Genomic DNA, 17,507 nt, shown 5'->3' on the forward strand with positions numbered 1-17,507 from the left:
TTAAAGCCATAAATCACAGAATGATGTGGTAAAAATAAACCTGCTGCAGACAGGCAGCCTTGGCCTCAATTTATTTATGGAAATTCATGAAGAAAACTGACCTGAAGCAGTAACACACACACACTCACAACAGGGATGTTTCTTATGTTGAAATGGAAAAGAAAATATGGAAGGCAACATACAAACAGAATAAAACATGAGAGTGAGAAAAACCCACAGCTGGAGAGTCAAAGACAAACAGCACAAGAAAGTGAGAGGGAAGCAAAGAATATGGACTCATTCATTTCAGACCAATTCTTCTTCAGGGTTTGTAAATGTCTGCAAATGATCCCAAAACACATACCTGTGGCCCCTCACTCACTCACACTGACTGACATCCTCCCAGCCTCCCACCACAGACAGCCACACAACACTGAATCAATCAGAGCACCTACTCTGCAGACTGGGCAGGTTGGCGTCCTCAGGTTTGGTTTTCAGCAGGTGGGGCAGGCGAGTGTATCTGTAGCCGAAACCACAGCCCTGAAAAACAGCAACACACAGCTCAGACCAAAACTACTGAGCAACACTGGGCTGCAATAAACATCCAGGGCCACGACACAAAGTTGGACCGAAAATCATTCGGTCGGAGCTCGGTCTAACGCCAGCCCAGAACAAGTCCCCACGCTGCCAAATGAGGTGATTACAGAAACATAAATCCTCGGCCGCGAGCTGAAACAGACTACACGTTGGTACTGAGGCATCGCAGCTTCTCGTTGTGCCAGAGACCAGTTTGTTAGAGGCCTTTATGCCTCTGTAGTCTTCAGAGGAGAAATTAACAGGTGATCAGAGAGGTTCTGTACAACTGCAAACACCATCATTCATCACTGTGTATCACTGGGTTTGGCTGGTAAACAGAAAAAAGGCAAAGAAGGAGCTGGAGCTGGGCATCCTCTCCCCTTCGGAGGGCTACGGTTGGTTCAGGCTGGAATCAGGTTTAGGTTAGAGTGATGGTTGAGTGATGGCTCACTCCTCCCTCTCATAAAACCGAATTTGATACCATGAAATCAGTTCCCACTGAAGCTGGTTTGACACAAACTTCAGATGCCTGATCCAGCTTCAGGTGTCATTTCACACTGACTGTGCCAGACGGATCCTCACCTACTGAGGAGAATACTGTCAGGTTTAAGTTCCCCATGGGGACTGATAAATTCTATCCAAAATAATTAAAAAAAAAAAACTTTCCACTGTGATTCCTCTGTAAAAAGTCAGATTCTCTGCAGTCATACAGCGATGCTGTTGCCAAAAGTGCTGTATTTAGGCAGCTGAACTTTGCTTAGGCTGCTGAAGACGTCTCATGTCGTATGTACGAAGATCCCAAAGGTGTGAATGAAGTTCAATACCTGGGATTCCCTCAAGAGTCAGAACTGAAGAACCCTTCTCATGAAACATCTTCAGATCAAACATTTTACCGCTTTCTACAAAAACTAATGACGTGCTCAGCCTCACTCTGAGCTTTCTTCTTTGAGTCGACGTGGACTCCGCTAAGTTTTGCGGTTAGTTGTGAGGGTTTGATGGTTCTGCTGGGGAAATACAAATGTGTTGCTCACCCTCCACAGTCTGACCAGTATCCAATTGGTCTGAGCCCAGGGTCTCTGCTCATACGGAGCCAGCAGATTCCTCATCATGGCAACACGCCTGAAATCAAAACATCAACACAGCTGTGAATGATGGGGGCAGGGGTGGAAGATCTACTTCACTGCAAGTACCAGTACATCACATACAAATAACACTAAGAGATTAAATAAGCACGAATAAGTAAACCGAGTAAGATTAAGTTCAGTCCAGCACAAAGTGAATCTGACCAATGAGAAAGACAACACTCACTGCTCCTCAGGGATCCTCTCCACGGCCCTGAGGGATTGTGGGTAGCAGACATAGCTGGCCAGGGCCTGCATCAAAGAGTCTTTGATATCTTTGAGGAATGAAAACAACACAGACCATGTCACTGAACATGCAGCTGACCAGGATCAACTCCTAATAATCAGCCAATTGTCGTTAAGTCCTGCAGAAATCAGATCAGAGAACAGAAACTAACTAGTGTGCATTTGTTACCTGTCCCAACTATCCGTGGATCAGCAAAGTGCTTCGCAAGGATAGCAGCTAGGTGAGTCAAGGTTTCTTCATAGCCTGAGAAACAGAAGCAGAAATGTTGGCACACGTGTTCAGAGCTGGGCTAACATAGAGGAAACGTGATGATGGGCGTGATGTTCAGCTGCTGAAACAGCAGCTTGTCTGTGATACACAGTAACAAAGAGGCTGGATGTATCACACTGTTCATTTATAATGCAAACATCAATCTGTTTAATGCAGTGTCAGAGTTTGCAAGCTTTCATTCAAAGTTAATATTAATGGTCATAATGATGGATTTAAGCAGAAGCAGCAGAAGCTTGATCTCCAACAATGTTGCTAGTTACAGGAAAGAAAAGGCAGCATCACCTGGGAGCTCCTCCATGTTGTTTGCAGGGCTGAAGTAGTTCTTGAGGGCACTGTATGCGTTCATGGCCACGTTGAGGTAGAACTCCGGAGCGAAGGCGAACAAGGAGCCGGTGTTGTCGGCATGTTCGATGGTGCGAATGCAAACACACAGCAGCCAGTACACGTCCAACATCTTCTCCTGGAAATACACAGATGGACAGGATGAAATTACACAGTGAAGCAGTGAAAAAAAAAACTAGCCTAACAAACAGACTGTGGGGAGCTGGATCACCTTGGAGTAGATGGTGGCATTGATCCAGGCCAGTCTCCTGCTCAGGTGGTTCAGCTTCTCTGCAAAGACCTTCTGACTTTTCTGGAGCTCGTCCAGGATGTCTGCTCTCTGCGGGACAGAACACATGTCAGGAAGAGAAATCACACCACATCATACAGTTTGGCTCTTTGCCCTGTGCTTTTACAAACAGCTGCAGGACCAACTCCTCCAAGTCACATTGCTGCTCACTTTGTTGGTGACACCTGGAGTTTGGCCAATTATGTTCCACTGAGGAGCTGCAAACAAAAGGAACTGCTTTGACTGTGTAACTAGTCAAAAGGCTGCTGGAGATAGTATTGGAGCTGCCAAGATCCATCATTAACCTGCTGTTAAATCTGATTTTTATCAACCAGGAGCTCAGGTCAAGTTGGTTTACAATGACTTACTTTTAGGGGTGGGGCGACGCGTCGATGTAATTGTTTACGAAAATGCGCAGATTTCCGTTTTGCGAATCGATGCATCGCAAGCAGGGCACCAAATAATGGTGTCCCGTTGTCCCAGAGACAGTTAATATTGCAATGGGGACACAAAGATTCGAGCCCTGGGACAATAAAGATAATGTGGTCACATTTACTTGTTAAAGGTTAACTAGAGCATGAAGAAATAAATCTTTGTGTTCTGACATCTTTGGATGTAAATTCTAAACCACTGAGATTAGTTAACATAAAAAAAACTTCTTTCTTGATGTAAAAAAAAAAAGCTTCTTCTCTCTGAGTCTTAATGAGAACAGAGCCTGGTCAGGTGTCCTAGTCTGCAGCAGAGAGGCAGCAGACAGCTTAGGTCAAGTCAAAGTTACTCGGAATAAAAACGCTCCGTTTGTACAACAAGCTTTTTTGATTAATCGCTAAGTGTTACGAACACGTTAGTTTACATCCACCTAAAGCTGGAAGTTAGCTGGATGTTCAACTCTTCAACCCAACTTTTAATTTGTAATGCTCAAAGATCATGAGATAATTTTATTTTTCCCAATTCTTCAAGTTCTAGAAATTATAAAAGAGTATTGGTGTGTCCAAACTATGGGTGGAACGACGCATTGTCATAAAATACGATATAAGTATTTTAAGCAGACGCCAAACAAAATGGTTCTGTGCGAGCTCTGCAAACTGTTTTATTTATTTTGCTGCTGGTTTGATTAAATGTAGATTGCACCACATTCCTTTAACTTGGATGGAACAACCTCTTGCTTTAATTATATAAAAATTATATTATGTTAATATTTATTTTATGTAAAAATTATATTAACTATTATATTTACACAATTAAGACTGACCTATTTTTGTTTGGGGAATAAGTTCTGTGGTTCATACTTTGTCATATTTGTTTGTTTAAAGAGAAGATGATTGAATGATTGCATTTCTAGTAAATTAATTGTTATATTAATTTTAAAAAAACAGCTTGATGGGAAAATAAGCTATAGGTTAGTTGACTAATCGACAGTCTTACTTACTTTACTGTAAAGACCTATAAAGACCAATACTACACCAATAATCCAAACACAGAGCAGAATCTGCAGGTTTCAAACATTATGGTGGTGATATTTAAATCAATAATCAATGCAAAAACATTTGTAGCTATTTTATAAACTACACTGCTGCTATAGATAATGTCTGTCTACAGACAGAACAATACATGAGACAAATATGAGCTAAAAACATGTCTTGTCCAGCAAGTCTAAGGCTGTTACAGTCTTCTGAGGCAGTTATGTTTGTTCCCACGGGATATTTTACAGCAGTTTGTGATTAATGTTCTGCTCAGTCAAGCCATACAAAATGTACTAGATTGTATCATTTCTAGCCACCATCTGAGTTTCGTCTTCTGACACAAAGACAACAAATCCCTTGCCTGCCCAAACCTGGTTTAACAAGCAGGACAAAACAGCCTGACATGCAGCCATTTTTTTGAAGTGTTCAGTGCTCACCCAGATTCTTCCCTAGCAAGAGTTAGCACCCAGAACCCCCAGAAGAGAAATAAATCCTGTCAAACACAGTTTCTTACTCTGACAGGACAGCGAGTGATCTTCTCCTCCGTGTCCTTCAGTGCCACAGCGTATTCATGGACATCATCTGAAACTACCACCATCTGGAAGGAAAACAAATACACTTACTTTTTCTGAAATGACACTATTATCAGTATCAATGACACTTTTTATTACATGCAGTTGAGAGTCCACTGATGTCCTGCAGTTTTGAGACACACTGCTAACTTTTAACCTGAACAACAACCAGCGTTCATCTTCTCATGGACGTGAAAAACAAACAAACAGTCGTTTTTGTGCTTTCATTAAAGTAAACAGAAATGATGACGTAAAGGCTCCGATTCTCTTAAAATCTTTCATAAAAACCTAATAATGTACTTACACCTTTAACAAAAACCCAACTCTGCTTTACCAATTTGATAGAGAACATGAACTATTAATTACAATATGAACAAATGTTTGTTGTGCATTTGAATGAACAGATCCTCAGTCTATAAACTCAACAGTTCAATACACTGAGCTATTCAATTAAAGTAAAAGGGGACACAGAAAATAATCAATCACAACAGCCATGCAACAACACTTCATTTAAAACTCTGCAGTTCTGAAGAAAATAAACTGGAATTAAACTGAACCCTTTTCATTGTTTGTGTAAAACTCTGAACAGATTTTTCTCCACAAATATTAAGCTGTGAGAAGGTCTCAATAAAAAAGAAAGTGGACTAAAATGAACGAAATAAGTAACTGCTGAGATGACGAACAATAAAGCAGCAGACCAGTGTTTCATATAAAACAAGACGCTCAACAGCACAGGGCAACATGGAGGTACAAAGACTGTTCTTTACAACAGCAAAGAGAGGCAGCAATAACAGAGAGGTGGAGAGGTCAGGCTGACTGAAAGGGCAGCAGAGAATTACTGAGAGATGAACACAGAGAAGTCAGGTTTTGTCCCTGTGTGGAGGAAAACAGCAACAATTCATTTCAGCTATGTACAAAACTGCTACGATATATGTTCATATTAACAGAGGACACACATCACTGAATGGAGCGTTAGATATGTTCAAAGCAGCACAGATCTTTTAAAGAATGGGCATCAGCTACAAGAAATCTGATCAGAATCTACCAGAATCTTTCCTTTCTTGACCTGCTACTGCTTCAGGGTCTACAGAGCAGCTTCCTGCTGCAGAAGAGAGGGAACATCAGAGTCTGAGTTCAGACACTGAGGTTTGGTTGGTGTGTACAAAGATAGTTGGTGAGGGAAGATGCTCCACTTTGTAACAGGAAATCCAACAGAATGAGATGTCTGCACTCAAGAGGATCCCATCATGTCAGTATCAGAGTCCCATTTTCTTAGTCCTTTCATTCAGGTCAGATAAATAACCTAAGCTTCATTTATCTGAACCAGGGTCACGTAGCTCTCAGTCGTCTCTTTGCACACTGCTCCCTGTTACTGTGACTTCAAGATCACATGTCACTGTGTGCCAAGGTCAGATTTTTATGCATGAACACAATATGCAACCTTTGGTGTCCCTGTCCTGACGTGGTAAACTCACCTCTCTGTGGTTAAACACACATCTTCATCTCATCTCCTTAGCTTCAACTATGCTGGCTTTGAAAGACACTCATCTTCTCCCCAGTCTTTTGAGTACTGACTTATGGACATCAGGAGCTTTTCAGAGGTTTAACACAGAACACCTGTAGGACATAAGTCCAACCAAATAATCAGTGATCATCCAGGAGATCACAGGATCTTCTTGAAGAAACATCACGGTCCTCATTGTCATTGTCTCAGCCATTTGATGAATCCCAATGCCTTCATGTTCCTGTTTGTAGTTTTTTTTACTAACTGTACAGAGAAGACTGATAAATTTAGTCCCTGGCTCCTCTGGTTCCTCACAAAGTTCCTGTGAAGGTTATTCTGTGGAAACGGCCAATCAGACCCTTTTTTCTGGTAAACTCTTTATCAGGAACAGGTCGTCTTTACTGAAACTCAGTTGCTTCATATTATACACAGAATAAAATCAAGTTGAGAAATCTATGTGAAGACAAACTCACCTTTCCCAACTGCTGATGAACACTCAGGTTGTACATCATCACAATCCCATCCACGATCTCCAGCAGGGATTTGTCTGCAAATTGCTGATCCGGTTCCTCCAGTGGTCGCCCCAGCAGCAGGCCGTCGTTCCCGTGGCTTCCCTCGACTAAAAGTTCAACGGAAGAGAAACACACAGAAGAAAGAACATCCAAGCTTTCAGGGCTGTATCTTCAGCTGGTGGGAGGTGTTTTGACTTTTCTAAGACTTGATCCTCCTCAAGAAGAAGCAGCACTTGGCTGGACTGAATAAGGAAGCAGCTCTACTGGGACTGAGGAACTTGGCTGGTGAAGGCAACATTCAGGACCTAATGTTGAATTTACATTTTAAAGTCCAGTTTTATCAAACTCTGGTCTTAACACAGCAGTCACTTCAGCACCAATTTTTAATTCACCATGTTTGTTGAAGCCTCCAGACACACATCTGTTGTGCTGTCGTCTGTGTTGAGAGAGTTTCTTAAAGACGTGAGACACTAATGATGTAGCAGATCTGTAAATGTGTTTCAGTAATCGAGTAAAGTCAAATTCTTGTGAACTTCTGCACTAATATGTTACACATGTCCCTGAAATATAGTGAAATAAGTTAAACTATGAAGTAGCAGGAACTGAAGTAGAAATTCCTCAAAACTGTACTCAGATTTTCACAGTTGTTTATCTGAGAGCTGAGATTTTTCAGACTAAAGCTTTGAGAAAAGTCACAGCAGGATCAGTGAGACATGATGAGATGACACTTCTCAGGAGCTGCATTTCAAAAATCAGAATAACTGACAAAACCTCAGGCTGTTGTTACAACGAGCCAAACTAACTTCTTCAGAAAAGTTATTCCCCGTCCTCTGAAGACTACTCACTGTCCTCTTCCGTCCTCTGCTCCACAGCCAGAGTCCGGACCTTCACTTTCTCAGGCTGAGTGAGAGGTCGTCTGGGGGTCATCAGACTGACGGCGGCCGTGCTCAGAAACCTGTTGGCCCGACCCAGAGTGGGAGAACTCAACCAGCTGGGCCTCGCCAGAGCTCCGCCCATGGCTGTTGCTCCAAATGGCCTCTGACCATAAAAGCATAAGTTGATATAAACACCAGAAGAACAATCTAAAGATAAGTCAAGTATTTACTCAAGAGACACATTCCCTGATCATATTTCACATGACTGAGTTATACTACTGACAATATCCTCAAACTTTATTTTTCTGACCCTTGGTCTTTTCTTGTCTGAAAAGAAAATGATAAAAGTTTAGCACATTTTAATCCACCTTAATATTGTTCCTGGTCTAAGTCTGCACAGACATGCAGGTAAACTTCTACATGATGTGGAGGCACACACCCACAAAGTTAGAATTTGTATACATCAATGGTTAAACACACTGGGCCACCTCAGTTTAGTCTGTTACCTTTACCTTAATATTTGTTTATATGGTTTGGTCATTTAAAAAGTCTAATATATCTATATGTATAATAAACACTGTGTATAGACGTAGTGTCAATCGAAAAGAATCAAACCTGGGCAGCTCCACTCTCCTCGTCCTCATCTAGGTCATCCATAGACGTGGCCTGGATCTCTGCAGGGTCGATGATGATGTTGGCCTTACTGGCCAAGTCATCTGTAAAAAAAGAATAAATCATTTACAATATTAAAACAAGAGTTTAGTTTGTCTCAGGGTTTTTATTTACCATTACAGAAACTGAAAGAAGAAAAAAAAAAACATGATTTCATCATTGCCTCCACAGAATAACCCAAAAACAAAGGAAAACCATGAAGTCATCACTGCAGAACATGATGCAAGTCTTCAGTTTAAAACTCATCCAGGTTTCAGTCCTGACACTCTGGAGACATCTTTCACTTCATCACAGCAACGACTTGTTTTCTGTTTTTTGTTGATGTACAGTTTTTTTTTTTCACACAGATCTGAAAAGAAACTTAACTAAAGCAGCAGCAATGTTTGACGTAAGTCTTTAGACCAGAAAAACACAGAACATTTAAACAAGTTAGTAGCTGGAACAGACGGCTAATTGGACCAGATCTCCAATTTCTTTAACGTTACAATCAAAGACTTTTTATTACTAGTATTATTCTCAATAATATTGCCTTTTTATTTTAAATTATATATTTTTCTAGCTTTGTTCCAACTATTGCCACCATTAGCTAATTTGGGTGAGAAAGGTGAGAATCCTGGGTCCCAATTGTCCCAAAGAGTAATACAATGTCTTCCACTGTCTGGTTTTGTGTGCATGTCCAAACCAAAGCAATACTATATTTATTATTATAGCACACTATGAAACCAAGTGTTTCATTATCATAATAGTAAAAAAGTCAAACAGAACTAAATACTGCTGAGATCCAAAGGGCTGGTACTCTGTACGTATTGCCTCTCTCTTCATGCAGATGGAAAAACCCTCTCTGGCATTCAATCAAACTGATAGTGAACTAATCAATAAAAAGGAGTTAAGCTTGGTTAACAACAAATGACACATCATCATGAGAGCAGCTAGCAGATAATGAATGGGCTGGTGATTTACAGAGGTAATGGTGGGGGTGTTTACCAAACCTTGATTAAATGCAACTAGAGAGATGCAGACTGGCAACAAATAATGAAAGAAGGAAAAGTCAGACAGAGCTGGAAGAGACCAAATAGAGAAAGCTCTATTGGTTGTTGTGTCCATTTGTAGGTTTGTGTCTTTTTGTAATTGTTTTGAATCTTGCGTCTCTTTTTAGCTGACATTGTAGTTCATACTGTACTCACTATGTGTCTTACATCTGAGGCTTTCTAGTTATTGTGTCTCTTCACAGTCCATTTGTGTCCCTCTGTAAGTCTAGTTGTCATGTTAGTAAGACTCTTTGCAGTTTGAAATACTTGGTAACACCTGTACACCACTTTTTGTCTTCTTACAGTCACATCATTTTGCTTTCTTGCATCCCACTCTAGTGAGTCCACATGTTGGGCATCTCTTAGTAGTTATTTTGCATCTGTGGTTATTTGTAGCAAATTTGCAGGTTTTTGTAGGTTGGGACGATGCGCAAAAACCAAAGGTTTTCTATTGGTGAAAGGTCTGGACTGCAGACAGGCCAGTTCAGCACCCAGACTCTTCTCCTGTGAGGCCATGTTGTTGTGACGGATGCAGCATGCGGTTTAGCATTGTCTTGCTGAAATGTGCAAGGTCTTCCCTGAAAGAGACGACATCTGGATGGGAGCATATGTTGCTCTAAATCCTCTTTGTACTTTTCAGCATTGATGGAGCCTTTCCAGATGTGTAAGCTGTGCACTCCATAGGCACTAATGTGCAGATGCAGTTTGTCACAGATTGGTGAACCTCTTCCCACCTCTACATTTGAGAGGCACTGCCTCCCTGAAATGCTCCTTTTATGCTCAGTCATCTTACTGACCTGTTGCCAGTTAACCTAATTAGTTGTCAAATGTTCCTCCATTTGTTTTTGATTTGCAGCAATTACTTTTCCAGCATTTTGTTACCACTGTTCCAACTTTTTTGAGATGTGTAGCTGCCATTAAATTCAAAATGAGCTAATATTTTCCATGAAATTGTAAAATATCTCACTTTTAACATCTGATATGTTGTTTCTGTTGTATTGGGAATAAAGTGATGGTTGTGAGATTTGCAAATAATTGCATTCCGTCTTTATTTACGTTTTACACGTCGCCCAACTATTTTGAACTCGGGTTGTATTTTAAAATGAAGTGTATCAGTAACAGGCTGATAAACATATCAGATGCGAAGATTAACTGATATCTACAGTCTTACCCAACTAAACTACAGTAAGTGGGTGCATCGATCACTTCCACACATCCTGAATCCAGGCAAAGACTCTTTCATAGGAAAACAATCTCACCAGTCACTGAGCTGTTACTAAGAACCGAGCTAAGAGCTGTGATAAAGCTGATAGTGAGTCATGGCTCACTCCGTTTGAACTTAGACTCACAAAGTGATAAGCAACACAGTCCCCGGAGAACAGAAAGCACATTTTATGGCTCTAAACAGCTTTTTCTGAATCAGTAACAGCAAGCAGCAGCACCCAGCCAACTGAACTGATAACTGAAGAACTGATAACAGCCGAGCTCAAGTCACTGAATGCAGAGAAACAAACAAGAGCTTAAAGTTAGAGGGGATTTGTTTTTATTGTGGACAAGTCAGAGTCAGACTAATGAGGTAGTCAGGGCTTGTTCTGCATGAAACTCTCTATTTAACAAGCTCCTCAACTCTGCTGAAATGATAACACACCGAACATTAACTTTGAGATTTGCTCTGGACAGCTTGGCACAGTTTAATAACTGACGAGTGGGGACAGTTTTTATTAAAGCATTGTCTTTATACTGCAAGGAAGCTAAGAACCTGAATTCCGTTAGGACAAACAGTAGCAAACAATCAGCTGATCAGCTGGTTATAAATGTGTAGCACTGGCTTGGATGAGTCAGATGTTCAACTAACGGAAAATTAAAATCACATTCAATTTATTTATATAGCACTTGAGACGTTGGTCAAAGGCAGACAGACAGATACCAGTCTGTTTTGTTTTCATTAAGATCTGAATAGTTAAAGGCCAGACATTTTCTAAAGTCCCTCAGACAGTCCAACAATGGCAACATCTTCTCCATAATCTTTATCTTTACATATCTCCTCAACTTTACATCTCCACCATGTTCTTCACAGGGACGTCTTATTTACAGTGTTGTTTGTGGCGGAAGTGCAAAGATGTGGACATTACGATAGACCCTTAACTTCAATAGGTGTTTCAATTAGTTTGCAAATCCAGCCTATAAGATTTCTATTTACATTCGAAGTTTAAAGCTTTCAGCAACTATATGTGGTATTAAATGCATTAGAGAAACCAATAAACAAGAGCCTGGCATGAGTTTGATTGTTCAAGGTGTTATAATACCAGATGTAGGAGTATCAGTGTAGCATCTCTAACTGGCCTAGAAGCAAACCTAGGTTTCATGCCATACAGACTTGAGCTCAAAGCCAAATCTGGACTCAATCCTTCTGTTATATTTCAAATTGGCCTCCTTCATAATTAGAGTATAAACACCCATCACCTCTTCTAAAAGTACACTTTTTCCAAACAGCAGTTTTTTTGTCTTGGAAACCCAAGGCTTGGTATTCGGGTACAGTATTTGAAGGAGTCATGCTGTCCACACTAAATGATATGCTGTATAGCTGCACGTTACACTGGTCTGTGTGTCCAAACCAATGGATGGGTCCTGGACAAGAATCTGAGCTTCTTAAGCCCCACACCTGGATTTGAAATTTATGCTTTGTGAAGCACAGTTCTACAGGTGGGGATCATATGAACAATGAAGAGAGTTAGCAGCTAATCTGTATGCTGTCCTAATTAAGACATAGCATAAGTCCAGAGTTGTATCACCTCTAGTGCGACATAATACATATAGGTGAAAACCACTGAATAATTTCCTGTAGTCATAGTGATTAAAATCAACCACAATGAAACCATCAATCTGCCATGTTTCAGTAAAGACCATCACGCAGACATCCCTAAAAAGACACACAAGCCTGAAGTTCATCCATATGAACATTTGCTAAAACCATAGGGGGCAGAAGGAAGACATTTAACCTCAGCTCCCTGAGTCTTTGTCTGGGATACTTTTTTACACCACAGCATAAACAAACAATCACAATTAGGACAATCCAAAAGTTTTTCCATGGATAAAGAAGTGTAATGAATCCTGTCCAAACAGTCCTCCAGCAAGGCTCAACAAACTAAAGGAAGTTAAGTAATAACATCTACTTCATAGTGGATAACAATTTTCAAAACTAAAACCTAAATAAATTATTTTTTTTAAACCGTAAACTTTTTAAATGAAACATATCAAACATGGAGACAAGACTCCTAAACCTGAACTAACCCCAATCAGGACAATTTACTAAAAGCGATCTCAAGTCAAGTTCAAGCTTTAAAGCAAACACAATGCACCTGATCAAGATCTGGAGCCACAGCAAAGGGTCTGAATACATTTGTAAATAACAGATCTAGGTTTCTGATTTTTTTATTTGCATTGCCAAACATTCCACAATGGAGGTCTGAATATTATCTGATGCTGCGCTTCGTACTTTACATGTTTAGGTTGTCATAGCTTCATAAATGTGTGTATTTTATCGTAAAGGAACTAAGAACCAAAATGGAATCCATCCCTATGTCCTGCTTGTCCCTCCATATCAAAATATGCAAACAACATTTAGTTTTAGTCTCCAGTCGATGTAGAAGACATGTTGATGTCTACAGCTTTTGAGTGACATTTGAAGGACATGGAACATCCACCTCCTCCTTTACTGCTCTAAATTAAACTGAAGACCAGCTTCTGCTCTGATGGGAAACTGAAATGAATGAGCCACTGTAGCAGGAAATGATTCCAGTTGTCAGTTCCACTCACTCGGTCCTCTATGGCACTGACTGAGCAGCAGAGTGTCTGTGCAGGTAGCCTGCTGAAAGACCATCAATCCAAATTACACACCGGTCCCCCACATCTGCTGACAACAGGAAAACGCTGTGCTTCACTTCCTCAAGTCGACAGGAAAGGATGCAAACACTGCAGAGTTTCTTCATGAAAACATCCATCTAGTTTGTCTTCAGTTTAATATTTACACAATTGTTTCTAGGGTCATTAAAACCCTTTTTATAACCTCTTTGTATCTTCTGCTTCAACCTTGAAATGTTTGTTTTCCAAGTTTTGTAAAAGTAAATTCTAATTAAACTAAAATCAGACAGTCCAGAATGAAGCACATTTAGGGATGTTTTTCATATTAGGAACATTGGAAAACATTGAACATCTGAATAAATAAAGAACTTAAGGGAACTTTTTAAAATCAGCATGTGGAATCTCCATGTACAAATCAACATGCCTGGATTTGTATTTCTAATAAATACAAAGCAATATCTCCCTCTAGTGGGGCTCAGTGTCACCAAACAAAATAACAGCGGGGATTTGTTTGATCTGTTCAAATCCTCTGAATCAAGTTCAAATCCACTCGAAGATGAAGCTGAAAACAGCTTCTTTAAACCTTTATCTCATCAAAATCTTCATTGTGGGTGAGTAAAAGTATCACCTAAGTTCTTCAACTACCTCCAGGGTGTGTCGCTCCCACCAAAGAATCCATAAAAGATCATTCTAGTGTCATTACTAGGAATTTCCAAAAAATATTTGAATAATTGTGTCAATCTGTTGGCGAAAACAGGTTGTGAAGTATTTTCCATATTTCTGAGCTCAAATCTTTATTAATCAGAGACCCACCAACCTTTGAGTGTTTTCTTTAAATGGGAGAGGAGCCCTCCCAGCCTCTGCAGGTCAAAGTAGTCCACTTTCCCATTGTAGAAGAGCTGGGGGGGGACGTAGGCATCTGGTGAAGACAAAGGAGAAGAGAGTGAACTGGGGGAGCGACAAAGGAAGTGAAACAGCAGATAAAGGGCATGTGCAGAGTAAATAAGCAGAACATAAAGCCGAGGCCAAGAGGCAGAGATAACATGTGACAGGGGAGGGAGTGTAATTAACCTTCATTATAATTCAAGAGCAGTAAATGTACAAAGAGCATCACAGTCCTGAGACTGGCCCTGAAGAGAGCACACGCACATATTCAATCTGGCGAGTGTGGATTTAACAGCTGGTTAATGAATATTAATCGTTGCTCTTTTTACAGAGGGGACAAGGGAAGAAGCAAAGACGAATCAGAGACAGAAGATTTAGACAACAGTACAGTACATTTCTATTTTCATCGAAAATACAAATATGATTCCCCATGTTTGACTACAGGCCTGCACACTCGCTATACTTGTAGGACAATAGCTTTGGTATTTTATTCATTTAAAGCGTCACCTCACCCAGTCCTTCACTGACCGTTTAGACAGATATCAGTCTTTGAATTTTCACAGTGAAATATATTTAGTGTGGGTAGAGCTTCAAAAGTCATCATTACTCTGGAAAATGTTTTCAGTGAAGCTACTTTAATCTTAAGAAACAGTCTGGAGTCTAGGACCACGTGACCAGCCTCCCAAAGTTCCTGAACAACAGAGAGCTTTGTCCAGAAACTGTCCTGCTTCTGAAACTAGTCTCCCCAAATGACTTAACAGCATCACCTGAAGTGTAACTCATGAATTCTGCTTGTCCTCCATTGTGCTGTACCTTCACTGATGATGCTGCTTGGACTCTTCCTGTTAGCTTCATCCCAGCAGGACCTCACAGCAGTGATGAGGCGGTGCAGGAAACACACCATGTACTCTGGAGGACACAGGGCTGTTGGGTGCTGCTTCAACACACAAACACAAACACGTGTATATGCTGCTAAGATCCAGCACTCACCCTTAAATATAGAGGGTAAAACTGGTTAAGGTAAAGCTAAAGTATGATGAGTTAGGTATCATGCTAGCTGCAGCATGAGACTTCCACCCAAGGCAGGAAATACAGACACAGTGTCAAAGCTTGTGGTGTCTCATAGCTCCACCTTTGTTGCAGCATGTGTCTACGATTAGTCTATAAAAAAAATAAAAATAAATTATATATAATATAAGATAAGACTATTAGACTGAAGTACCACAAGTTTACCCTACTAAACATCTAGATAGATTTAAATCCCAAATTCAAAAACTTTATTGATCCATAGGGAAATTGCCTTATTGTGTGGATACTTGATTAGTCAAACTGAGTGGTCACCAGGCAAATCAACTTACACGTATATCCAATCCCACCACCTTCCTACAAAAAGGACTATTTGACAATTGGTTGTCAAACAGTGTACTGCTGTCAAGCTTGAGGAGCTTGTGATCAATGTTGCCAACTTAATGACTTTGTCACTACATTTAGTATTCAGACCTGTCAAGTGACTCTTTTTCAAAATCGACCGAAAAATCTAGCAACTTTTTCTAGTGTTATTGGAGATATTGAGACTGCGACGTGACAGCACGTATCGTTCCACGGGTGCTGCTGTAGGGGCCTCACACGTCCCAAAGCACTCACAGGCGGCCCACTCCCCACACAGCAGCCCGTCTCAGCAGCAGCCAGAGCTTTGGATGCCCACCCCTCCAACCGCATCCAGACTGAATATGAAATGAATCACGCATGCACGAAGCCGCCGCCGGCACCCGTACCAGTAAGAGAATACCATAGAAAGGAATGCATACAGACACACTAAATGCACAAATATTATGTATAATATTATTTTAAATATTATATTAAAATATTACAAATATTTTGTGATTTTTTAATGCAAAACGTGAGTTGTGGACACCAACATTTTCTAAAGGTTCAAGAAAACAGCTCATCAGTTTGTTTGGGTTGAAACAATGTTGGAGATGAGCAGCTCTCGGCCATTTTCATTTTGTAAAAGTAGCTCTTAGGGGAAAAAAGGTTGGAGACCCCTGCTTTAGCCCATCATACTCCAACTTATTCACTATGATGATGTGAACAGCTTCTCTTTATGGTTTCATGAGTTTCTAGTTACCAGTCACCTGGTTATAAAGCTGTAATGTATAGGGCTCCTTTTGACTGGAATATTCTTACTGGTCAAATTTATTCTGACTTATTTCACCTCTGTAAACTGGTTTAGTCTCAAAGTCTCATCACAAACCAAATGTCCCTTTCCATGATGATTCAACAGAGGATTACTTTCATAGTAACATTGTAATATAATGTTATTATCACTAATAAGGTAACTAGTTACTTTATGAACATACCACAAACACATTATCAGGCTTAGAAACCACGCTGTGCTTGTTTTTAAAGGTCATTTGTTTTCTGGACAGACTAAAATCCTCAAAAGTCTGTTTTACACTCACTGAGACAGATGATACAGAATCTGCAACATCTCTATGCAACAAAAAGAAGCAAAGCACTAAAAGCCAGGAGCTGAATCAGTTATTGGTAAAAACCGTGGATTTGAAGGAGCTTAAGCGGCTTATATCCGAGTATATGTGGAGACTATCAATGGTGTTTGCTCATTAGACACGTTCTGACCAAGTGGATTCAATCAAAGCATAAAGAGGTGCATTTGCAGCTGCTAGGTGCAGTTTAGATTATATATAAAAGAAGACGGATCAGGCTGTGAGACCAGGACATATGAATGTTTGCGTAGCCAGTGTGAAAGCTATGGAGTTGACTAGTGTCATGTTGCTGAAGAGTCATGAGAAGCATGAGACAAATTCTATGTGCAATTCGGTTACTGGGGCTCAATTGAAGTCCCAACCTTTTACAAAATGACTGAGCTCACAGTTTACCATGTTGTGAATTTAGGTACCTTACTCGCAGTCATTGCAAAACTGCCGATGAGCTTCAAGGGATTTGTAGGAACTTGTATGCACTTGGTCCAAAAACACAATTGACATTGTCTGAGCAGGTGAGTAGAGATCGGGGTCAGTAATCCAGTCTTCTACTGGGTCTAGCTGATTCAGTGTCGATAATTAGTCCCAGTAATGCTTTGGCAGGTTGACTGAACGTAACCCTGTACAGGCTCTTTACTTCTCCAATTATTTTTCCTTCTCTGTCAAAATGATCAAGAATCAAACTACTTTTTATAATCACAAAACAAAGGTTTGTAGGTTACAACTACGGCAGATCCAGGTAAACTACCCACACAGGTCACAAGATGGTGCCCGCGTGCTAACGGTTAGCGTGGTGTGACGTAACTTCACATGCTCTTTAAACTTTGT

The 17,507-nt window shown here is 40.4% G+C and overlaps 1 protein-coding gene across 3 annotated transcripts in view; it reads right to left on the bottom strand.

Annotated features, from left to right (window-relative positions):
- The window catches only part of LOC137127302 (E3 ubiquitin-protein ligase RNF123), a 102,748-nt gene that overhangs the window by 68,157 nt on the left and 17,084 nt on the right, over positions 1-17,507 (bottom strand). For 2 of the 3 annotated variants that reach the window (XM_067504112.1, XM_067504113.1), the window contains exons 20-31: positions 14,989-15,112; positions 14,108-14,209; positions 8,345-8,445; positions 7,700-7,892; positions 6,816-6,961; positions 4,781-4,864; positions 2,747-2,854; positions 2,476-2,653; positions 2,092-2,166; positions 1,864-1,951; positions 1,587-1,674; positions 435-519 (exon numbers count right to left, since the gene is read on the bottom strand). In XM_067504112.1, coding sequence (XP_067360213.1) covers positions 435-519; positions 1,587-1,674; positions 1,864-1,951; positions 2,092-2,166; positions 2,476-2,653; positions 2,747-2,854; positions 4,781-4,864; positions 6,816-6,961; positions 7,700-7,892; positions 8,345-8,445; positions 14,108-14,209; positions 14,989-15,112 — 1,372 coding nt within the window. The remainder of the gene's footprint in view (positions 1-434; positions 520-1,586; positions 1,675-1,863; positions 1,952-2,091; positions 2,167-2,475; positions 2,654-2,746; positions 2,855-4,780; positions 4,865-6,815; positions 6,962-7,699; positions 7,893-8,344; positions 8,446-14,107; positions 14,210-14,988; positions 15,113-17,507) is intronic. The other variant, XM_067504114.1, reaches the window with a different exon arrangement.

Source organism: Channa argus, chromosome 5 (genome assembly GCF_033026475.1).
Source record: "Channa argus isolate prfri chromosome 5, Channa argus male v1.0, whole genome shotgun sequence".
In the NCBI taxonomy this organism is placed as follows: domain Eukaryota; kingdom Metazoa; phylum Chordata; class Actinopteri; order Anabantiformes; family Channidae; genus Channa; species Channa argus.